The sequence below is a fragment of the Plecotus auritus genome (assembly GCF_963455305.1).
Source record: "Plecotus auritus genome assembly, chromosome: 4".
Lineage (NCBI taxonomy): Eukaryota > Metazoa > Chordata > Mammalia > Chiroptera > Vespertilionidae > Plecotus > Plecotus auritus.
Window position 1 is genome coordinate 110566494 of NC_137775.1, and position 22918 is coordinate 110589411.

The following is a 22918-nucleotide window of genomic DNA, read 5'->3' on the forward strand; positions in this document are numbered from 1 at the left end:
TGAGTTCAACAGAGCCTGCATCTCCAAACACGGGTGCTCTGATATGCTCCTGCTGACGTTGGTTTAGTGACAGATGCCCTGGATGCTGGCAGAGGTGGGGGGAGGGGGGTGCGGATCCTGCTGCGGCCCAGACCTCTGGGAGCTATCACAACTCCCAAACCTGCCCTGCCCTCCCCTCTGCAACTTGAGGGCATCTGAACCAGTCCGCCCAACCCTGCTGGCAGGTCCGCAAGGAGAAGGGCGGGGATTTCGTACGGTCAGGACTACAAGTCCCACAATGCTCCAGATAGCGGCGGCGGAGAAGGGGGTGGGGGTGTCTTCAGGTGTCTGCGACCTCGGCGCCTCCCGCCCGGAAGTGCCCTAAGGGTCCGCTATGGAGCCGGTGGAGCCGGGCGGTGAGTCCCCGAGCCGCGCCCGCGCCCACCCCGCCTCCCTGAGCTCTAGCAGTCACCCGCTCTCCCCATCCCGGAGTCGCCCGTGCCCTCCTACGCCTGGGGGTGGTGGGGGGCGATGGAATAGTTGGGGAAGGGGAGGGCGAAGCCCGGATCCCGAGCTGGATCTGGGGTCCATCAGGGGGCTGGGTTTGGAGAGGCTTTCCGAGGCGCGGAGTCGTGCCGCCGCAGGGTGGGGCCGAGTTGGGTGGGGCCGAGTTGGGTGGGGGGTGGCAACCTTAGGAGGCTCCAGAATGCCAAAGGGCGGAGTTTGACTTTTTGTGTTGGGAACCGTAGGGAAGCCGTCCGCGTGGGTGGGTGGGGTTTGGGTAAATGGTAAGAGGGCGGCGGCATAGAGGCCCTTTTTCTTCCCCCTTGGAGAAACTTTAGCAACGGGGCAGGAGCTAAGCTTTGGGGTAGATAAGCAGCTTTGGGTGATATTGGTGAAGGAACAAATTTTGAGATGAAACAGACGGAAAAATAGGTAAGATTTAGGGTGAAGTTTGGTGGGGGTTGAATTTAGGGGAGAGGTTGCTGGGAAGGTCAAGGCACCTTATCTCCGGATAGTGTATGGGTGAATTTGGGAGCTGGTTAAAGACCTAGAACTCAGTTACAAAAATTAGGACTTGGAATTTGGTGATGCGAAGGGACACGTGAAGCAAGTTTGGGGCAACTGGGAGTCCAAACAGTCTATGCCCTGGGCTGGGGCTTGGGTAAGGGGACAGAGTGAGGACGGTGGGAAAGTGGGGTGGGGTGGGGTCAGGAGCCTATTGAAGTTCAGAGAGCTGTTGGCCCCTGTGAGCCAGCCCCTCAACCCCTTATGGGTTCTTTGTGCCTCTCCAGCTCAGTAGCGCTGCGGGCAAGGCGGGTGCCATGGCCCTGATTGAAGGGGTGGGTGATGAGGTGACTGTCCTTTTCGCGCTGCTTGCCTGCCTTCTGGTGCTGGCTCTCGCCTGGGTCTCAACACACACATCGGAGAGCGCTGACCCACTGCCTCAGCCATCAGGGACCCCAACACCAGCGCAGCCCATCGAAGCCATGGTGGTCACTGACACTGTCAGAGGGGAGGCCCCAGGAGCCGAGACCCCCAGCCTGAGACACAGAGGTCAGGTTGCACATCCAGAGCCTGGCACAGGGCTCCCAGCAATGACACAACCGCCAGACTCCCCCCAGGAGCCTCTAGTACTCCGGCTGAAATTCCTCAACGATTCAGAGCAGGTGGCCAGGGCCTGGCCCCACGACACCATTGGCTCCCTGAAAAGGTAAACTGGGATGAGGAAAGGAACAAATGCTAAGGAGTGGGTGGGAGTGATCATAGACCTGGAAGGGCCACCAGAGACACTGGAAACTTCCCCCGTGTTTTATAGATGAGGGGACCCAGATGCCCAAATCACACACTGTACTGTTCCCCTGTAGAGGAGGGGACCCCCTTGGGCGCCATGACCTGGGTGGTGGTGGGGTGGAGGACAGAGGTGAAGGGTGGGAGTATTATTTTGGGCAAGGGACTAGGATTGCCTGAGGCCTGCTCTATTACCCAGGTCCCTCTCTCCTCAGGACCCAGTTTCCTGGCCGGGAGCAGCAGGTACGACTCATCTACCAAGGACAGCTGCTGGGAGACGACACCCAGACCCTGGGAAGCCTTCACCTCCCTCCCAACTGCGTTCTCCACTGCCACGTGTCCACTCGGGTGGGTCCCCCACACTCCCCCTGCCCACCGGGGTCAGAGCCAGGCCCCTCCGGGCTGGAAATAGGCAGCCTGCTGCTCCCCCTGCTGCTCCTGCTGCTCCTGCTGCTCTGGTACTGCCAGATCCAGTACCGGCCCTTCTTTCCCCTGACAGCCACTCTGGGGCTGGCCGGCTTCACCCTGATCCTCAGCTTCCTGGCTTTTGCCATGTACCGCCCGTAGTGCCTCCACGGGCTCTCGGCAGTGTGGCTAGCCCCTCAGGACCTTGGTCCCCACCAGGCCGTGGGAGCTGCTGTCTGCCCAGGCCCACCTCTCTGGCCTGTCTCTTCCCACTACCCTGGAGCCCAGCCCTGCGCCGCAGAGCACTCCAGGGGCAGGTGGAGGCCTCTCTCTGCGACCTCCATGGCTCTGAGCCACCACTGACCGTGAGCTCCTCCGGGTCAGCCAGCTGCTGTCGCTGCCTTGGCCCTGGGCAGAGCGGGGCCACACCCCTGGGCCCGGCCTAGTGTTCTGCCTGAAGACCCAGCCACCTCTAGTCCCTAATTGCTCCTAGTGCTGATTTGGGACCCAAGGACCCTGGGGGGTGGAAGGGGCCGAGGGAGTTCTCTGGAACTTGTGCAGATTAAATAACTGTGAAGCTTTCACTCTTGGTGTGTGTCTGCGCGTGTGGACCCGTGGGGGCAGGGGCCCTTGCCCACTGGGAGGAAAAGTAGTGAGGGCACGGACTGGGCCCTCCGCCTGCCCAGCCCTCCCAGGCCCGCCGCGAGCTGTCCTCACCTCTCCACTGCCCGGTGCTGGCCCCTGGCCCCGCCCCCGGCGCCGCCTGCGCAGCTGCCCGGAAGCGGGGGGCGGGGCTGGCGGCGCCCAGCGCGCAGGGCCTGACGGGAGCCACGTGTCTACTGGCCGAGGACTGAGCGGCGATTGGCGTCCGGGGGCTGCTGGGAAGATGGCGGGTTCGGTGGCCGGTCGATGAGGAGGCCGCGGGGGGAGCTCGGCTCCCGGGCCCCAAGACCGACTGAGGGAGCGACCTGCGCGGGGCCTGGGGAGTCATGTAGGGGCGGCTCCTGAGGGGCGGGCCGCGGGAGGGCTGCGGGAGTTGGTGTTGGCGACCGTGACCAGGTCTCTTGGGGGTCCCCGGCCTAGGTGGGTGTGGGGGCCCCTGACACCGCCGACTCCGCGCCTCTGCAAACCTGTGCACTCGGGCTCCACGGGCGTCCTCCGAGGTGGGCGCTGCGCTCTCGGTTCACAGGCGAGAAGGCTTAGGCAGAGAGACGAAGCCACTGGTCCAAGGTCACGCAGCTGGTAAGTGGGAGCACCCAGCATGGAACCCAGGACCGTCCGGCTGCGGAGCCCGCGTTCCACCTTCTGTGCCGCCGCCGCCTCCTGCGGGAGGGGGAGGTGGTCTGGAGGGCCTATCGCCGGGGCGATCTGGGCTCCAGGCTGGGCGCAACCACTAACCAGATTCATGACCCCGGGCTTAACTTAACCCCTTCACCTCTCTGGGTCTTGCTTTCTCCACCTGTGAAATCGAGGTAATGCCAGTCTTGCCTACCGCCCCATAGGCGTGTAAGGAGGATCAGAGAAGATAATGCATGTGGAATTGCTTTGTAAATATCCCTACGCTGAGAACACTGAAGGATTATGATTGCTGTTCCCAAGGATGGAAGGAGGCAAAGAGAGAGGGGGCCGATGGGGAAGAGAACCAGGGCAGTCACAAATAAGGCTGAGCATGACTCTGGTTTGCTCTGACCCTAGACCCCTCTGAATGGGGAGTGAGGTGAGGCGTAAATAGCAGGCTTTTCTCCCCTTTGGAGAAAACCTCACCCCCTTTTCTGGGCTGCCCTCAGGGTCTCCATCACCCAACTCCATGCTTCGAGTCCTGCTTGCTGCCCAGGCCTCTGCTGCTCAGCTGTCTGGCCTGCTGCTGTTCCCACCAATACAGCCCTTCTGTCTGGGGCCCAGCAAGTGGGGGGACCATCCTCCTGGCGGAGGCCCCCACACAGGTCCTGTGCAGGGGCTGCAGCGACTCCTGGAACAGGCGAGGAGCCCTGGGGAGCTGGTGCGCTGGCTGAGCCAGAACCCTACCAAGGTGCGCGCCCACCACTACCCAGTGGCGCTTCGTCGTCTGGGCCAGCTCTTGGGGTCTCAGCCACCGCCCCCGGCTGTGGAGCAGACCTCACTGCAGGACTTGAGTCAGCTCATCATCCGAAACTGCCCCTCCTTTGATATTCACACCATCCACGTGTGTCTGCACCTTGCAGTCTTACTTGGTGAGGAGGGTTGCCTGGGGGTGGGTGTTAATGAAAGAATAGAGAAGAGCAGTAGAGGACCCAAGATCACTGACAGAATTCACCTCTTAGGCTTGCCAGAATAGCCACACCGACCCACTGTGGCTCTCCCACACAGGCATTCGGAGTCAGCAGCATTTGCTGCAGCCTTAGGGTGCTGCCTCAGATTCCTTCTACCATGGTGCTCTAGGAGCCCCCACAATTTGTCACCAATAGAACGAGATGAGAACATATTTGCCATCTTTGTATAAAGCCTTCCCCATAAGCTGTTCTGATCTTTAGTTCACACGGTATTTCACATTTCTCCGGTGTTTCCACTTACACTATAGCAAACCTTCCAGCCCAGGAAATGGAGATGAGAGAGGTAGGGGAACAACCCCAGGACTGCCTCCTCTGACCCTCTCCCTCTCAGGCTTCCCGTCAGATGCGCCCCTGGTGTGTGCCCTGGAGCAGGAGCGAAGGTTCCGCCTCCCTCTGAAGCCTCCTCCCCCTCTGCAACCTGTCCTTCGTGGTGGGCAAAGGTTGGAAGCTGCTCTGAGCTGCCCCCACTTTCTGCGGCATCCACAGCAGCACCTCATCCGAAGCTTGGCAGGTGCTGGAGGGGTTTAAAGGCAGGTTGGGGGTCGGGCCAAGGAAGAGGCAGGTGGTGGGGTCTGGGCTAAGGTGGACACTAGTCTGAAGGTCTGGCCTAAGGGTCCAGTGTGATAGGCTGTTCTTCACAGAGGCCAGGCCAGAGGAACTGACTCCCCACGTGATGGTGCTCCTGGCCCAGCACCTGGCCCGACACCGGTTGCGGGAGCCCCAGCTTCTGGAAGCCATTGCTCATTTCCTGGTGGTCCAGGAAGCCCAGCTCAACAGCAAGGTGGGATTGCCTCCCATGCTTCCCAGACACCCTGTCAGGCTCAGCCCCTGTCCAGCTTGATTGGCTGCTATGTCCTACAGCAAACAACCAAGCCAGGCCCTATCCCTAGGGTTCCATCTTTGCTGACATCCTCCTTGGCTTCACCTCCCAGCACGTGCAGTCCTCCAAGCACTCAGCACTGTCTTAACTTCATTGATCCCACTCCTCTAGGCCTGCAGGGCCAGGCCCCATAGCAATGTCTCCTCCACTTGTTTGGTGATTGATTGCATGGGGCTCAAGACACTGCTTGTGCCACAAACTTCTGGTGTATGTCAGGCAGAGGGATGGTTCTGCCCTTACAGTGATCGTCTAAACATGCAGATCAAGCCTCCCTGAGGCTCACCTTGTCAAGGGTTTTGGAGAATGTTCCACGCCAGGTGATGGCTACTCTCCCTCTACAGGTGGTACAGAAGTTGGTCCTGCCCTTTGGGCGGCTGAACTACTTTCCTCTGGAACAGCAGTTTATGCCCTGCCTTGAAAGGATCCTGGCTCGAGAAGCAGGGGTGGCCCCCCTGGCCACTGTCAACATCTTGATGTCATTGTGCCAGCTTCGGTGCCTGCCCTTCCGAGCCCTGCAGTTTGTCTTTTCCCCAGGTTTCATCAACCACATCAGTGGTGCGCAGACAGGAAGGCTGGCTGGGACCTGGAGGGCTGATGGGCAGGGTAGAGGGGGTGGGAGTCTGCAGCCCAGCAAACCTGTCCCCTTGCCTGTAGGCACCCCTCATGCCCTGATTGTGCGGCGCTACCTCTCCCTGCTGGACACGGCTGTGGAGCTGGAACTCCCAGGATACCAGGGTCCCCGCCTTCCCCGAAAGCAGAAAGTGCCCATCTTCCCCCAGCCACTCATCACCGACCGTGCTCGCCGCAAGTACAGGTGGATGGGGCAGCTTGGGGAGAGGGAGGGACCAGCCCAGAAGCAGCAGAGTAGAAAGGCCAGAGAACTGGGACCTTTTTAGGCTGATACTCATAGCAGTCATAAATAAATGGGCCTTGAAGCAACAAAGGCATTTGCCTAGGGTCACAGAGCTGGGGGTTGGGGGGGACACCAGAGATTCCTGGGCCTTCCTGCTATCGGTGTTTCACTCCCCTCAGTCACAAGGATATAGTGGCGGAGGGGCTGCGCCAGTTGCTGGGGGAGGAGAAATACCGCCAAGACCTGACCGTGCCTCCAGGTTATTGCACAGGTGAGCTCCAGGTATGTGGGCAGGCAGCAGGCTGACATGGAGCTGTGGCTAAAAACCAGTGGCCCTTTCTCTTCTCCCACCTTTCAGACTTCCTGCTGTGTGTCAGCAGCTCTGGTGCTGTGCTTCCTGTGAGGACCCAGGACCCTTTCTTACCTTACCCTCCCAGGTCCTGTCCCCAGGGCCAGGCTGCCTCTCAGCCCACTACCCAAGACCCTGCCCAGAGGTAAGGGAAGAAGGCAGGAGAGCCTTCCCTGCCTACACGGACAGCGACCCTGAGCCATAGCCTGCTCTCTCTCCAGGGTGGTGCTGATGCTGCAAGAACGCTGGCATTTCTGCCGGGACAGCAGGGTGCTGCTGGGCTCACGGGCCCTGCGGGAACGGCACCTGGGCCTGTTGGGCTACCAGCTTCTGCCAGTGAGCCTCCCCTGCCCTGCCCCTGGTGATACTGTGTGTGTCCCCACTCCCGCACCCCCAGGGCCTGTGGATAACCTGCTGCCTCTCCCCACAGCTACCCTTTGAGGAACTGGAGTCACAGAGAGGCCTGCATCAGCTCAAGAGCTACCTGAGACAGAAGCTGCAAACCTTGGGCCTCCGCTGGGGTCCTGAAGGGGGGTGAGGGGATGCACATGGGGTTCACGATGGCTCCCCTATGGGGGGGTGGGCAGTTTGCACTTTGGCTCCTTCTGTTTTTGTTCATTAAAGTCCCTTCTTCATTGCACATCTTGTTTCTGGGACGGGGGGCAGACTGGGTCTCCCCACTTTTCCATCCATGCCCCCACCCCTCATACAGAGACAGAAGGCCAAGGATAGGTGGGGGCCGAAGCACTTTACTGCGGGGGGTAGGAGAGAAAGGGTACTTTAAATTAATCACTTAAATAAAAATGAGGAGGGAAGGGGATGGGTGAGCATCCCTAGCCCCTGTTCCCTCTGTCCATCGTTCGTCCAGGCAGCAGCTACACAGGCATGGGCATCTCATTGTACTCGTCCACACCCTCCCGCTCATCGAACACGGGCTCTGCCTCATTGGCGTCCAGCTGTAGGGGAGGATGGAGTCAGGAGGGTTGACCCCAACCAGGACCTTGGCAGGGACCAGAAAAGGGGCTTGGGGCAGGAGGGCAGGCAGCCTTACACATTTCATCTCTCGATCGGTGAAGATGCGGGTGAGCACCACCATGCGCAGAGGCACTGTGAGGATGAGGATGAAGGGGAAGGCCAGGGAGGCCTCTGTGGACATGACGGCCCAGAGCAGGGCCAGGCAGAGCAGCTGCAGGGCTGTGAACAGGTGCATACGGAGGGTCCGGACCTGGGGGTGGCAGGATAGGATGAGACGGGTGAGCCCAGGCTTCTCCCCAGCCGAGAGCCCTGGTCCCTGGTGGGACATCAGGTTCTGCCACATCCAGAGGAAGGCTGACCCTTTTCCTCTCCACGGGGGTGGAGACAGAAGTGCCTTCTTGGGTGTGCACCAGAGCCCAGTCTGCACAGACTGAATTGTGGCTGGCCAAAGTGGGCAGATGGGGGGCTGGAGGGTGACCCATGCAGCCCTTCTGAGTGGGGGTCTCACCTTCTTCACATAGGTGACATCTGGGTGGTGTTTGGGCGGCATGAGCAGCAGGTGCAGCCGCTCATAGAACTGGATCCCGTTAAGGGAGGTAACTCCCATGTATAGGAAAATCCCGAAGAGCACGGCCAGGGGTATCTGCCGGAGTAGGTCCCCGATAACCATGGAGAGGCCTGAGGAGGAGGGGGAGAAACAGTTGTCCCCAGGGCTCCACCTTCTGGACCTGGGGCCCCTCCAGGACAGGCAGGGGCAAGAGGTGAACATACCCACAAGCAGGGCAACTAACAGCCCTGTCACCCGTTGCTCCTTGACCTCTTGGATCTTGGGCTTGTCCCCAGGAGCCACAGCCTTGCTCATGACGGTCAGTGCGTTGGCATGAGTGACAGAGCGGACAGTGGCAGCAGCCAACCAGGGCAGGCCGAAGACAGCACAGATGCCGCCCATGGCCACGATGAGCAGCAGGTCCAGGTGGAAGCCTGAGCCCTTCTGCAGCATGCGCTCCTTCTTGGAGATGATCAGCCTGAGTGGGACAGGTGCTCACTGAACCTGGGGCCAGCTCAACAGGCAGGGTCTCTCCAGAGGGCCCAGCCAGTTGCCTCTGATTTTGGAACCTGGTGGTCCCCACCCATTCCGTCCAAATGAGAGTTCCATCATGGAACTGAGCCCTTTCTTCATGCCCCTGGCCTCTAGGACAGCTCCAGCCTGGACTGGGCCATGCCAGCAGACAGCAGCTGGGTCTTCTGCCATCTACAAATAAACTCCAGCTTGGCAACCTGGGTGCCCCTCACCCACGCAGCCCCTAGCCAGGGCTCTGGCCCAGCCACACACACCACTAGGTGGTTCCTGTCTGCACAGCACCCCCTTGGCTAGGACCACGCACGTGGTGATCTGCGTCTCCATGAAGATGAGGATGAAGACCAGGATCGCAGGCAGCAGGCTGGCCACCATCATCCACACGGGGAAGGAGCTGTTCTCACCCAGGGGGTTGATGACCCAGCCCCGCTTTTCCGGGGCTGTCACCGAGAATCCACTGGGCACGCTCAGCTTCTGCAGGACAGAGGTGGGGCTGGTGAACCTTGGTGCAAGCGCCTTGAGCTGCACAGGCAGGGTGAGCCCTGAGGAAGTGCCGTGGAAAAGGCCCGTCTGCCCCGTGAGGAGACGGCTCTGGGGTTGGGAACCACAGAGCAACATCCAGAGCCCCGTGCCAGGCAGCACATTCTCACGGCTATGTGCGCCTTGCCTTACCTGGGTGTAGGTGTCCTCGATACTGTAATCCACAAGCACCATGATGAGGATTGCGATGGGCACCCCAAAGTCCCCAATCACCCGCCGTACCTGTGGGTAAGCGCCATGCTCAGACCAGAGGCTTCTCCTCACCCCCTCCAACCCTCAGCTCCCGCCTCCCTCAGGCCTCCAGCCCACACACCCGGCCAGGGAAGAACCGGCTGTTCTTGAATTTTCGCAGGAAGAAGGCAATGAAGAAGGTGCCGGCCATGAGCACCAGTGACAGCAGGGCTGTGTTGGGCTGGCCCCGGGGCCTCCCCTGCCCAGAGGGCTGGGTCGAGCTCCCGTTCCCTGGCCCCAGCAAGGCTCCTGCCCCAGTCCATGTGGTATTATCGCCGCTGTCCACTTCAGAGCTGTTGGAGACCGAACAGCCATGGAGGGGGTGTTCCTGGAAGATCTGGAGAGAGGAAAAAGGGCTCCATCAAGATTTCCGGGCTCAGCTATACGCTGAACAAGACAAGTTGGGCGGGATGGCCAGCCTGACCTCAAGGAGCTTTCCTTGTTGATTAAGAAAATATCCCAGCCCTCATCTGTTTTCTCAGTGGTTAGAGCATTGGCCCGAGCATCGGCCCAAGGACCAAAGGATTTCGGGTTTGATTCGGTCAACCTTGGTTGTAGGCTCTATCCCCAGCCCCAGTAGGGGGCATGTGCGGGAGGCAACCAATAGATGTGTCTCTTTCACATCAATGTTTCTTTTTTTTTTTCTTTTTTTAAAATATATTTTATTGATATTTCACAGAGAGGAAGGGAGATAGAGAGCTAGAAACATTGATGAGAGAGAAACATCGATCAGCTGCCTCCTGCACACCTCCCACTGAGGATGTGCCCACAAGCAAGGTACATGCCCTTGACCGGAATCGAACCCGGGACCCTTCAGTCCGCAGGCCAACGCTCTATCCACTGAGCCAAACCGGTTTCGGCTCACATCAATGTTTCTTTCTCTGTCTTCCCTTCCCTTCCACTCTCTGAAAAATCAATGGAAAAAATATCCTCGGGTGAGGATTAACCACCACACAAAAAACTATTAGCAAGAAACTAACCCAGAAGACCAGATGTGAGCACAGGAAACCTGAGGATTAAGAGAGGCTGCTCTAACTTAGGAAGGAGCTGGGGAGTGTGGCTCCGTCCAGGCCTGGAGGAGCAGAATGTGGAGTGTAGGACTGAGCCTGTCACAGACACGGGTCTGAAGTGCTGACTGTAACCACGTCTATCCTCTCAGGGCTTTTTTCTTTCTACATTTCTGGGTTGTTTACCACTTTAACAAAAGTGATTACTTTGTTATTAAAAATGTTTTTCAGATTGATCTCAAGCCTGGGTGTGTATTGATGACCTGGCGGGACTTGTGGGGAGGAAAGAGGAAAAACCAGCCCACACTCTGTGGGCCTGATGGACTGTGGGCCGGGGATCTCAGAGCCAGCCTGGCCTCACAGCCAGGAGAGAGAATGAGAGGCACAGACAACCCCTGGCTCCCTCCAGTCCCGAAGCCTCGCCCACCTTAACCAACTTGTAGAAGGTCTCGTAGATGAAGATGAGGGAGATGAGGAAGGCAAAGATCTCCTGGGTGAAACGGGAGACAAAACGCACCAGGAAGCTCCCCTCCAGGGCCACCATGAGCAGGGCCAAAAGCACCAGCCAGAAGCCAATCCACACGCGGCCCACAAGGTACTCCAGGTTGTTACTGTTGCAGAACTGAGGGGCAGGGATGGGATAAGGTCCAGTCAGGTCCAGAGCCTGGGGCTAATGGGCTGGGCATGTTCCGGAAAGAGGAGGGGCACCCCAAGTAGCCTGTGGACCCTCACCGAGAAGAAGGCCTCCTCAAAGACCAGCAGGGGCCCCGAGAAGCCGATCACCAGCAGCGGCTGGGCGCCCAGCAGGCAGAAGACCACACCCTGGAGCGCTGTGGACATGATCAGCTCCGACACCCCGATCAGGTCCTGCGTCTTCTCTCCTGGGGTGGCAGGAACCAGCTCAGGAGCTGGCAGCCGAGCCCTGTGTGCTCCCCACCCCACCTCCCAACCCCCCGAAGCCTCTCCTTACCCAGCAGGCCCCCGAAGGTGATGGCAGGAGACAGGGCTGCAAAGTAAATGAAGATGACCGCAGCCAGGCACTGGGGGTCGAGCGCATCCCGGAAGTCACTCAGGTAGTGGGGATAGCGGCGCCGCACATCTCGGATCAGCCCCCCAAAGGGACGGCCTGTCCGCCGAAGGGGATCATCTTCCACTGTGTCTGTCGCCTCTACCATCTGCAGGAGCGCTGCAACCCAGGCCTCCATCAGGGTGCCCGCCGCAGCCCCTGCCCGCCCTGCTCTCCCGCAAAGGCACCAACCACCCCACTCCTGCCCCAGGCAGCCCCAGCCTACACTGGCCCGTACCCTTATCTTGGGCAGACTTGGGCTCCAGCCCAGCCCCCGGGGGCAGCAGCCGGCCCTGCTCCTCCCGCTTCTTGAGCATTTGGCGCTGGAAGTGAGCGACGGATCGCAGCAGCTCCTCGCCCTGCACTTCGGAGGGCGGCAGCACCACACTGCAGTCCAGGAAGGCGTTGATGGCAGTTAGCAGGTCCTCCCGTTCGTCTGCCAGGTAGGCTGCCTCGTGGAATTGCTGCCAACACAGGACGGGGGCTGGTGAGGGCACCCGAAGAGGGCCAGGGGCCTGGGGCAGGGCTGGGCTCTGGGCTGGGGCTGACCTTGTCGGACATGAGGGTGGAGATGGAGCGGCCGATCTCATGGTAGTCCATGTTGGCGCTGCTCGGGCCCAGCAGCAGGAAGAGGAAACGCACGGGCACAGGCACCTCCAACACCGCGTCCAGCTCCACTGCCTCCCGCAGCCGCACGAAGGCCATGGTGGGCCGGGAGAGGAATTCCACGCAGCCTGGGGGCACAAGGCCATCATGGGCAGGAGTAGGGCACAGGCCACCTCCTAGCCCCAAGCCCAGGGGCAGCACTGAGGCAGGCCTGCTGCTAGGACCCCCACCCCCAAGACTTGCCCCACATACCCACAAGGACCACTGTAGCCTCAGCATTCTCAGGGATCTTCTCCAGCAGCTTCAGCTCGTGCTTGGACTTAGAGCGAGTGATGCCGGCCGTCGGGGCTGGAGGCGGTAGCTCACGCTGGGGATGCAGAACAGAGCTCAACCCAGCCTGCTTGCAGCCCTGCAGCCAGTTGTGCTGGCCAGACCCGACCCAGACAGGGCAGACTCACCTCTCGCTCCACCTCCAGCCTGGTCTCCGGAACGCCTCCAATGAGAGGCTCGGTGACATGGGGGTCACTCTCAGCACCCTGGCCATGGTGATGCCCCAGCAGAGAGCCCAGGGAGCCGGCCGAGATATTTCGGGGGAAGGAGAATTCCTTCTCATCACTTGGGTGGCTGGTGGGGCAGAGAGCGGTAGGTAAGAAGCGTAGCAACAGGGGCTAGGGGCCGCTGCCAGGGTGCAGGGGGGCAGGACCTCACCTGTGTTTCAGCAGCAGGGCTCGCAGCACGTTGGCTCTGTCCTCGGCCTGGATCTGGTCAGAGATGACCATCTGCTCCACCACCTGGTGGGCCACCCCCGGCAGGGTCTGCTGGTCCAGGTCCAAGAGCACAGCCCCTGGAAGAAGGATGACTTAGGGGGACCCTCAGGCAAGAAAGTGTAGGGCTGGGGGAGAGCCGGGGAAGAGGGTGCAGCCAGGTGAGGGCAGCTCAGGGGACAGTGAGCAGGGCTTGAGGCCCAAGTCTCATTGCCTCTCTGACCTGTTCCTTCCTACACCCTCTCCCCCCAGGAATGTTATGAGGCTCAGCAGAGGCCTTGGAACCCCAGCTATCAGAGTGGGAGCCTGGGCCACCAACTGCCCAGGCACCCCTCCCAGGAAGCAGGCGGACTCCGCCGGGGCCCCAGCCACCCACGCGGGCTCAACAGCTCCTCACTGTGAGAAAGTTCCTCCTGCAGTGAGCTGCACGTTGCCGCCCAGCATCCACTCCAGGTCCTAGCTCTGCCCTCTGGAGCACGAAAGTGCAGCTCTGACCTTGCCCCCATCTGAAGACGACCCCTCCACCGGCTCCTCAGCATCCCCTCATCCAGCAGCTGCTCACAAGGCACTTACTAGACTTCTCCCCACAGGTCACTCCTCTGAGCTGCCATTTCATATAGCAGTGAAAGTCCTTTTAAACATATTTTTACTGATTTCAGAGAGGAAGTGAGAGGGAGAGAGGGATAGAAGCATCAATGATGAGAGAGAATCATTGATCGGCTGCCTCCTGCACGCCCCCTACTGGGGACCAAGCCCTTGACCAGGAATCGAACCACTGAGCACACCAGCTGGGCAGAGCAGTGGAAGTCCTTTTAAAAGTCACCAGGTCATTTTTCTGTCAAGGTCAACTTTCAGAACACAGGACTAAAGAACAAACAGAACCAAAAGCCTCTGCGCAGCCAAAACGGAGATCGCAAAGCCTGGCGATAAAGCACCGCAAGCCTCACTCAGCCTCTTTACTCCTTGTTTGGGAACAATTCTAACAGCAGGTTTCTCAGTCCTCAGCAACTTGGAACTGGGCCTCCTGACAGTAACTGAGAGTACTTTCCCAGGGGGAAGGAAGAAACAAGCAAAGAGCAGAAACAGCGGATGCAGAGCTCCAGAGGCTGCGTCTGTGTCGTGTAAATCAGGGTTTACACCGTCCTACAGATTGGACCATTTTGGAAAGTGTTCCATCAAACCTGTTGAGAACCCTGTTAGCATCCGAAACATACCAGCTTCGGTTATTGGAAAGTGTCACTTAGAGCCCTGGCTGGTTTAGTTCAGTGGACAGAGCATCGGCCTGTGGATTGAAGAGTCCCGAGTTCGATTCCGGTCAAAGTCACATGCCCGGGTTGCGGGCTCCATCCCTAGTGGGGGGTGTGCAGGAGGCAGCCAATCAATGATTCTCTCTCATCACTGATGTTTCTATTTCCCCCTCTCCCTTCCTCTCTGAAATCAATAAAAATATTTTAAAAAAAATAAAAATAAAATGTCACTTAGACAAGAGAGAGGAGTGTCAATCCTGCAGTCACCAAGGAGAGGAATGGCAGGCTGAGGGACATCAGGGAGGAGGCTTCCTCCGGGTTCTGGTGACATTGGTCATGTTGCTCAAGACAAATGTGGGGCCGTTTGGCCATTTGGTTCTCAGAGAACTGGCCTGAGAGGGGAGGGTGTGTCCTGAGGCAAGGACAGGCAGGGAGGAGGGCAGAGCAGGGTACCGTGGGCCAGGGTCCGGCGGAGCTCCAGGAGGCTGCGGAAGGACAGGGAGGCCACGTGGGGCTTCCCCCAGCGCTCAGTCTCCTCCTCCACATCCTCTTCAAATTTGATCCAGCGCGCCGTCTCCCGCCACTGAGGCTCCTGGTTTTTGTCCAGCAGCAATTCATTCAGCTCCACAAAAACCTTGAGATGAGATGAGAGGGCATGGCAGGGTCAGAGCCACTGGGGCTCCCAGGGACTGCTCTCAGACCGACACTGTCGAGATGGGTGCGTGTGACTCTGGACAGCACAGGGCACAGGCACGGAGTCTTAGTGAGTTCCTATCCAATCGGAGACTTTCTTTCCCTCATCTGTCAAATGGGAGCAAGACCACCCACCTCAAAGGGCCTTTAGGGGGATTAAAAGAAAAAGCACACAAAACACTGAGCACAGCACACAACTCACGTAAGTACTTGGTGAACAGTCGCCACACACACACACACACACACACACACACACACACACACACAATTGTGCACGATTCCACTTACATGCATTCAAGAACTGGCAAACTGAGAATAACAAAAGAGCAGTCGCCTCTGAGGGTGCTGACTGGGCGGAGAGGTGAAGGAACCTGCCGTGTGCAGGAAATGTCCCATGTCTCTTGGAATGAGCCAGCTGTGTATATGTGCACAAAGCCATGGAGCACTTAGCCCAAGTTCACTTTACTGTATGTCTATTACCTCAATAAAATGGTTTAAAAAATCCACCGGGAGGGTCAGGGTTCAGGACCATAGCCTTGGAGTCTAAGGGGGCAGCATCACTAAGTCATTGAGTGACCTTGGCCAATCACTGCCCCTGATTTATGGCTGACACCACCTGGGCCATCGTCTTTACAGGTTGTGGGAGGATCAATGAGTCAGAGGTAACTGGATTCTGGAAAATGAAGTTCAAGGCTCTGCAGAGCTATCTCTAGTCCAAAGGGTCCATAGACACCTCATTGCCAGAGAGTGGCCATGACAGACAGGAACAGTGTGGAAGGAAACGTCCCCACCAGGCTGGTGTGCCGGGGCTGGGGGCGATCACTGCTGGTCTGAGAGGCAGGGGAAGAGGGGGTGGGGAGAGGATGGATGCGTGTGATGCGGAGAACCTGACCTCGTGGGGCTTGTGGGGGGCCCGGGGCCGGCCCCGAGGAGTGGGGCCAGGCTCACGTCCTTCCCGGCCACTCTGCCCGGACCCTTTGGCATTCTTCCGTACCAAGTGTCGCCGAACCCCAGGAACATCCTCAAACCGGTGACCTGGGGGGCAGAAGGGCAGGATCAGGCTCCCCCTTTCTCTTCACCCTGTTCCCACGAGCACTGGGCTTGGCCCAGGCCCAGCACTCACTCTTCATGAGGTCTAGGTCAGCCGTGGCCAGTGTCTGGGCCTCGCTCTCATCCGTGGGGACCCGGGGCAGCAGTGCCTGCTCAACCCCTGTCATGCTTCCGATGCGCCTCCTTTCCTGCAGGTTGTAGCTGCGGTGCCCAGGCTGCGCTTTGGTCAAGGGGCGCCCCGAGGCACCTCCATCGTCACCTCCAGCTGTGCCGCTGGCCACTGCCACCACCTCTTCCACCACAGCTCTGGACAGACAGAGCAGCCATGAGACAGAGAAAGCCAGGCCCCCTCCCTTCAGCCAGGAGCATGCAGGAGGACCCCACCCTCCGAGCGCCCCACTCCAGGGCGTGCAGTTGTGAAAGAGGGAGGATTCTGGAAGCACACTGTAGATTTAAATGCAGCCCTCCCCTCTACTGGCTATGCCCTGAACAATCACATCAGCTACCTGAGAACAAACTCCTGAGCAGCAAAACTGAGCTGAGGCAACTCCTGTGGTGTGGGGAGGGGCAGTCTGAAGCCGCCACTCAGAACAGTGCTGGTTCCCTCTGCCCCTCCCAGGCACATCCCTAACCATGGACCCCAGAGGGCCCCAGGGTCCCAAATTTCTGACCAAATGGGGTAAAGTATATGGAAATGAGCTTTGAGACCTCAGACAGCCCCTATAGTCATGAGGAAGATATAACTCTTTATCCTGTCCACATTCCAACTGCTGCTCCTGTCCTCCAACCAGATGTCTCCTTTCTCTCTGCCATTGCCAGTGATGGTTTCTCAACCACTGTCCTGGTACCTAGCGCTTCCAACTGCATCCAGCCCGACTAGGACCCTCCACCACCAGGCTTCCTCTGCCTATGCCCACCCTCAGTCCCCTTGGCTCGCACCCTTGCTCACAATCTGACCCACGTTTGCAATGCCAGGCTTCTCTCAGGCTCCTCCACCTCCCACTGGCCACCCAGCTGCCCACAGGCCAGTGCCTACAGTGAGACCCAGCTGGGGACCCAGCACTACCTGCACCATGAGCCTGTGTGCACCCTGGAGGGGCACCGTGCCCTTCACTTCCCCGCAGCCCTCGTGCTGCCTGGCACCCAGAAAACAACAGGTCCCTGATAGTAGCGACCTTCAGAACTAGTTCACAGTAATTTCCTCCAGGCAGCCTTCTCTGGCCAACACCCCCAAACTCCAATCACCTGCTGTTGCTGACACTGTGCCTGAACCAGGCAGTTTGGCATAGTAACTTGTTCTGGTGCCCATTTCCCGAGATGATGACCAGGGTAGACTGGCAGCTCCCCAAGTGCAAAAGGGGTTCTCCTACTTCTCTTACGCCCTTAGGGCCGCTTGGAAGTCATCAGACCAGTCCCTGACCCAGAGCTTGATGAAGCCTGGGGCGAGGGGCTAGTGGGGGGCAGGGGAGCCAGCTCAAACCGCACATCTGTTCCATCCCAGGCTACACCATCCCTACACCCTAACTCACACCACCCCTTAATCCCTACACCCACCTTTGGAGAAAGGGTCTATGATTCTTGGTTTACAGATGGGGAAACGGGCTTAGAGAGGTACTTGCCCAAATAGCTAGTGGGAAGCAGAACTGAGATTTAAACCCCAGTCGGATGACCCCAAGGCTCTGCTTCTTTTCTCAATCACCTCGCTGACAAAAGCAGGGGAGGTCTCTGTTTGGGGACACTTACCCAGTCTGGGCCCCTTTGGTGGCCTGGGGAGCCACCTCCTGGTGGGGCAGTGGTGGAGGGGGAGAGGGACTGGTCCTTTCTGCCTTCCGATCCGCGCCTTCATCCTCCTGGAGAAAGAACTGGAAAAGGGACTCATGTAGGCAGAAGGCCAGGCTGGAGACCCCACAGACACCCTCCCGGAGCCCTGCACCCACTCACCTGCACGGAAGAGGGTGTGGAGGCAGGGGATGGCTGGGTGAGTGCCCGGGCCCCCTCAGCCTCACTAGCCTCATCCTCATCTTCTTCTCCCTCCTCAATGGTAGGGGTCTCCCCAGTGGGGGAGGCTCCAGGTCGCCTTCGAGGCTTCCGTCCTGGGCCCTGGGGTGTCTTGCGGCGGCGGGTGTCCGGAGGCAGGTGGGTGGACAGTGGGTGATGGATGTGGTGGGAGGACTGACGGTGATCTGCAGGGAGAAGGGACCTGGCTGCCGGCAGGCACAGCCTCACTCCCCAGCCATCCTGGCCCCAGCCCAGGCTCCTCCAGCTAGGCCCTTTGTCCCTTACTTTGTGGGCAGTCAGACCAGAGGGCCCCCGCCCCCTCCTCAGGGTATCCCCCTCACATTCAAAGTCTTCCTCCCCATAGCAGCGGCCTGGCTCCTCCCCTCCTCGAGACCCTGTCTCCAGAAGGATCTCCTCAAACCGCTCCACGCCCAGGGTGCGGTGAAGTTCATCTTCCTCCTGCTCCGGGAACCCAGGCACAGCAGGGCCCAAGCTCTCTGGCTCTGGCTGTGAGGAGGAAGGGATAGAGAGAAGACACAGGGGCTCAGCAGGAGTGCACACCGAAACCCTACCCTGCCAGGTGCTGGAGATCTAGGACCCCTGTCCTCTCAAATGCTGGGGACTGCCCTAGCTGGTTTGGCTCAGTGGATAGAGCATCAGCCTTCAGACTGAAGGATCCTGGGTTCAATTCTGGTCAAGGGCACATGACTAGGTTGGGGGCTCGATCTGCAGTGGGGGCGTGCAGGAAGTAGCCCATCAATGATTCTCTTTCATTGTTGATGTTTCTATCTCTCTTTCTCTCTCCCTTCCTCTCTAAAATCAATTTTAAAAAAATGCTGGGGACTCCGACCTGCCCCCCAGCAGCCTGTCCCCTAGTTCCAGGCTGTCTGGACCCTGGCGGTGCCCATCCAGGTAGTTAGGGCAGGCGGAAAGGGTCCGCTCCGGAAGTCTCAACAGAAACCCTATGTGTGCAGCCCCTGGCAGGGTATGTAAACCGGCAGCTCACGTGGCTGGCGGTGAACGCACTCCCTCTGGCCGGAGGCAGCTGCTGAGCCTGAAAAGTAATTTCTGGAAGCACCTAAGCTAACTGACCTGGACTCGGGTCTGAGTCAAACGGAAACCCAGCCCCTGGACAGGAACATAGCTTCACCTCATCAGGGAAGCCACCCCCACCCCCCATACACCACAGCTGCATTCCCTGGGGTCCCTCCACTGCTCCCTGGCCCCGCCTCTCACCCCACCCCCACTCCCACCACCTGAGTCATACTGCAGGAGAGGAGCAGCAGGACTGCAGTGGCCAGTGGCCCAGTGGCCGGGCACATTCGGGAGCTGGCGCTTTTAGAGACCAGTTAACGGCCTGCTGCCTAGTCTGCGGCCTTGGTCCAGCCCCCCACCCACCCCCTGCCGGTCTCAGCTCCCAGAGCGCCAAATATTTGCTCAAGAGCTTCTGGACGTGAAGGGCATCAAGATCTCAAAGGGCAGGGTATGGAGTCCCCTCCATGGTGCTGCTAGAGCAGCTAGAGCAAGGAAGAGCAAGGAGAGGCGGCTGGGAAGAAGGGCGGGTCTTGGGGAGACTCCGAGGTGAAGACAGGAGCAGCTGGGGTGGCAGGGATATTGGATTCAAGAGCAGGAAGGGGTCAGGGGGCTGCTTCTCCCCAGCCCATCTCTGAAGCTCTAGCCCTGCAACCCCCAGGCGCTTGCCCCCCCACACACACCAAAATTAGCACGCTGCTGCAGAGAGGAAGGCAGGGGGAGGTGCTGAAGCGAGTGAGGGCACGGGGAGCTAGCGGGGTGAGGGAGGGGGGTCTCGAATCCCTCGCACCTGAGGGCGCAGGAGGAAGTCCATGGCCGGGCAGGGGTGAACTTGGGAAGGAGGGGGAAGGGACCTGCCCGCGCCCCTTTTCAGTCACGTGCCCACTGGGCCAAAGTGACCAATAACAGGCTGATTATGGCACTCGGGGTTAATCATTAGACTTCCCAGGAAAATCGGGAGGGGGCACGTGGGAGGGGGCACGTGGGTGGGGACCACGTGGGAGTAGGAGAGGCCTTGGGTGGCATGTGGGGTTGGGGCGGGGCTTGGGCGGTCACTGCTAGTGAGCTCCGCCCAGAACCATTGAGCACAGACTGCTGCTGTCTCTAAGACCGTGTGGGGCTGGGCACCAGCGTCCCCAGAGTTTCTCTCTCCCTTAGGCTACCATCGAGGACTTCAGTAAAACAGCCTCAACTCCCTCCTCAGCGCTGGAAGCCTACTGATGCCCCCCAACCAATACCGACCTCAGACCCCTAGCACCCCTCTGGAATCCATTAAAGGTTCCCCTCACTCCCAAGCCCCTGCACAGGCAGGTGGCGCGCGCGCGCGCGCGCGCACACACACACACACACACACACACACACACACAATGGGAATCCTCAGAAGGAGCTCCTGTGGCGGAGGAGACAGTGCGGTGGCCAACTCAGCGGGCAATACTCACAGTTCGGAAAGAATCTGCGCCCGAGGTGGGGCGCCTGGGGGCGCTGCTCATGGCCAAATCTTAGCCCTTTTCACTGTCGCTGCGGCTTTCAGGGCAACAAGGTGGCGGCATAACCTGGACACGGGAAAGGACCGGTCACCTCGTGAAGGCAGGGCCAGGCTGGTGGGGCGCCGCCCACATTGTGCAGCCTTTGGCCCAGCCCAGGTAAGACAGGATGCTGGGCTTCCCGCTGCCTGGCTTCCAGGAGTCTCCCAGCTGTGCAGGATCCTCCCAGGTCACTAAGGGCCTCAGAGTGGCCCTTAGAGGCAGTGAGAGCAAAGAGAAGATTATTTATAGGAAGAAAGGAGAAGAACAAAGAGAAAGATGGGTGAGGACTGGGACCACAAAAGGCAAGAGACTAAAGGAGGAGTTAGGGGTAGAAAGAAGAAGGTGGGAGAGGCTGCAAAAAAAGTAGGGGTGGGGGGTGGGGGTGAGAAAGGAGTCAAAGCCCAGACCTGAAGAGAAAGCAGCAGAGATGTGGGGGGGGGGGGGGGTAAGAGGGAGGGAGGGAAGGGACAGGCTGAGCCAGAAGCAGTAGCAGTGACCTAGTGGTGGCATGCGGAGGTGGACTGAGACCAGGGAGGGGTGTGCTGGAGAGAGTGAGATACCCCATGGAGCAGGAACGTGGGGAGGAAGGAAGGGAGAGAAAGAACTCTGGAGAGAGTCCAAAAGGACAAGCAAGGGGGTCAGGAGACAACTGAGGGCAGGGAAGGAGAGCATGGCTGTGCCCCCTCCCCTGATGAAAGCCAGGCTGGGCGGGATGCAGGCTCCCTGGGAGAGGGGCAGCAGCCCCACTCCACTCACTCAGTGGGAGGGAGGGAGGACAGCGGCACAGACCAGGCCGAGTTTTATACTGGGGGAAGGGCACGTGAACTTGGAGGAGGGTGGGCACAGAGCCCTGAGGTTCTGCCTTGAAGGGCAGTCCTGATCGCTCCCTTCCCCTCGGGCCAGGAAAATCTGAGTGGCAGGGCTGAGGCCCTCCTGACTGTGACTATAGGGGTATCTGGGGAGAACACTGTGTGTGGTGGGGGAGGAGAGAGCTGCAATTAGGGAACCTGACCAGTGCAAATTGGGGTACACATTCACAGTGGGGGAATCACAGGGGGGCAAAAGTACTGAAACTCGCCACTGTGTGGTTGGGGGATTCAGGGTTGCCCAACTTAGGGCTACCTCCGTGGTCAGACAGGCCAGTGGAGGGTCCAACAATATATGCCTGAGGGGGGTGTCAGTCCAGAATGGGGTGCCTGTAGCAACACATTCCTGGCAAGCACTCAACCCAGCTGAGGGCTCTCTTCACCTCCCCCAAAAGGCCTTTAGCCAGTACACATCTGGTGTAGGGGAGAAGAGCAGGGAGGGGGACACACAACTCTGGTCTGAGAAGCCTGTGGAGTGTTTTGAGCATATGCAGGTGCCCCACTCTCACCTCCAGGCTGTGCCCGCAAAATGCTCCTCCATCTTCCCTCCCCCTTTAGCCCCCCTCCACCTCCTCCCCCGATATCCTAGAACACAAAGCAGCTTCTGTCCAGAGCACCGGTGCCCATAATCCGAGGTAGGGAGACATTCCGGGGACCAGCCCTGACCGGCCCGAAGGATTAGCATCTTTCCCCCTGTTCAAGGGATTAGCACTCCGGACCCCCACTTGGGGCATTAACCAAGTGAATTCGCACATTCCACAGCTCTTCTAAGTGGGATTGGCTGGGGTGGGGGGCGGAGGGATAAGGATAAAGTGGACCCTGGATTTCAGGCAGCACCGTCCCCCCACACCCAGCGCGGAGTTCCCCACCCAGACAAGCCAGCCCCCCAGGAGTCAGGTCCAGCTCTCGGGGCTCGTCTTTTCCATCCCTACCCAGCTGCTCCCTCTTCTACCTGACCCCTTGTCCTTACCTGACCCGCCACCCCCACCCCCTTCTCGGTTCTTCCTCCAACCCGGAGGTTGGGGGAGAAGGCCCCGGGCAACCCTCAGGCTGGGTGCCCTGCACAGGCCTAAAGGATAGAGTAGGGGGTCGCAAGGAAGAGGGGCGTTTGAAGCCCGCCCAGGAATTAGGAGGGGCGGCGGCGCTCCCCGGGACTACCCTCTCCTGGGGACAGGGGGCGCGGCACCCTCGCCTTAGGAAACTAAGAAGCGGAGCCGCGATCCCTCTTTAGACCAGCAAGCACTCCCCTCGCCTCCCCATCCTTCTCCCCAGACATCGCTCGCCCGCGCCCCAGTCTCCGCCCTTTCCTCCACTTCCACTCCCTCCCGGCTCCGAGTCCCGAGTTCCCCCTCCTTCCCCCTCCCTTCCTCCGCGGCCCGGGCCCTCCCCCGCTGCCCCCTCTTCGCTCACCCGCTCGCTCTAGACTTAGTGCCCCGGGGGCCTTGGGGTCTCTCCCCCTTCTCCTACGCCTTCGCGCGCTCCCGACGGCTCTCCGGTGCCCACCTCGGGGCTCGCCCCCGCCGCTCCCAACTTCTCCCAACTCAACTTTCCCCCGCGCGCGGGCAGGCCAGCCCCCTGCGTGCGCGCCCCCCGGCGCACCGTGCGCGGCCCCGGCGCATAGGATGGGGAGGCGGGGAGCGGGGGCCCAGACCCGCGAGCGGAAGCGCGCTTCC

General features: G+C 59.7%; 3 protein-coding genes across 6 annotated transcripts; 2 read left to right on the plus strand and 1 right to left on the minus strand.

Moving 5' to 3' along the window:
* The first annotated feature begins 290 nt into the window (after positions 1–290).
* TMUB1 (transmembrane and ubiquitin like domain containing 1) lies at positions 291–2757 on the plus strand. The gene is made up of 3 exons (XM_080666356.1): positions 291–395; positions 1275–1693; positions 1986–2757. Exons 2-3 carry the CDS (start codon positions 1305–1307, stop codon positions 2335–2337), a joined length of 741 nt encoding a protein of 246 aa, XP_080522482.1. The 5' UTR covers positions 291–395; positions 1275–1304; the 3' UTR covers positions 2338–2757.
* A 258-nt stretch (positions 2758–3015) lies between these two features.
* On the plus strand, positions 3016–7206 carry FASTK (Fas activated serine/threonine kinase). 4 transcript variants are annotated; one of them, XM_080665700.1, is made up of 10 exons: positions 3016–3166; positions 3963–4385; positions 4816–4995; positions 5126–5265; positions 5706–5919; positions 6019–6178; positions 6397–6488; positions 6576–6711; positions 6788–6902; positions 6997–7206. In XM_080665700.1, the coding sequence occupies exons 1-10, from the start codon at positions 3085–3087 to the stop codon at positions 7102–7104; spliced, it is 1650 nt and encodes a 549-aa protein (XP_080521826.1). In that variant the 5' UTR covers positions 3016–3084; the 3' UTR covers positions 7105–7206. The 4 variants fall into 4 exon arrangements, with proteins under 4 accessions (XP_080521826.1, XP_080521828.1, XP_080521829.1 ...); XM_080665701.1 differs by lacking the exon at positions 3016–3166 and adding an exon at positions 3261–3417; XM_080665703.1 differs by lacking the exon at positions 3963–4385 and having other exon boundaries at positions 3018–3166; positions 6997–7205.
* An 88-nt stretch (positions 7207–7294) lies between these two features.
* SLC4A2 (solute carrier family 4 member 2) lies at positions 7295–22826 on the minus strand. The gene is made up of 23 exons (XM_080665699.1): positions 22656–22826; positions 20293–20406; positions 18163–18328; positions 17765–18006; positions 17567–17685; positions 15897–16129; positions 15666–15808; positions 14534–14714; positions 12778–12913; positions 12528–12693; positions 12322–12436; positions 12013–12197; positions 11702–11927; positions 11368–11583; positions 11130–11278; positions 10825–11019; positions 9473–9727; positions 9292–9381; positions 8927–9093; positions 8313–8566; positions 8050–8219; positions 7618–7791; positions 7295–7522 (listed from the first exon to the last, which is right to left on the minus strand). The coding sequence occupies exons 2-23, from the start codon at positions 20341–20343 to the stop codon at positions 7442–7444; spliced, it is 3714 nt and encodes a 1237-aa protein (XP_080521825.1). The 5' UTR covers positions 20344–20406; positions 22656–22826; the 3' UTR covers positions 7295–7441.
* Positions 22827–22918: the final 92 nt, after the last annotated feature.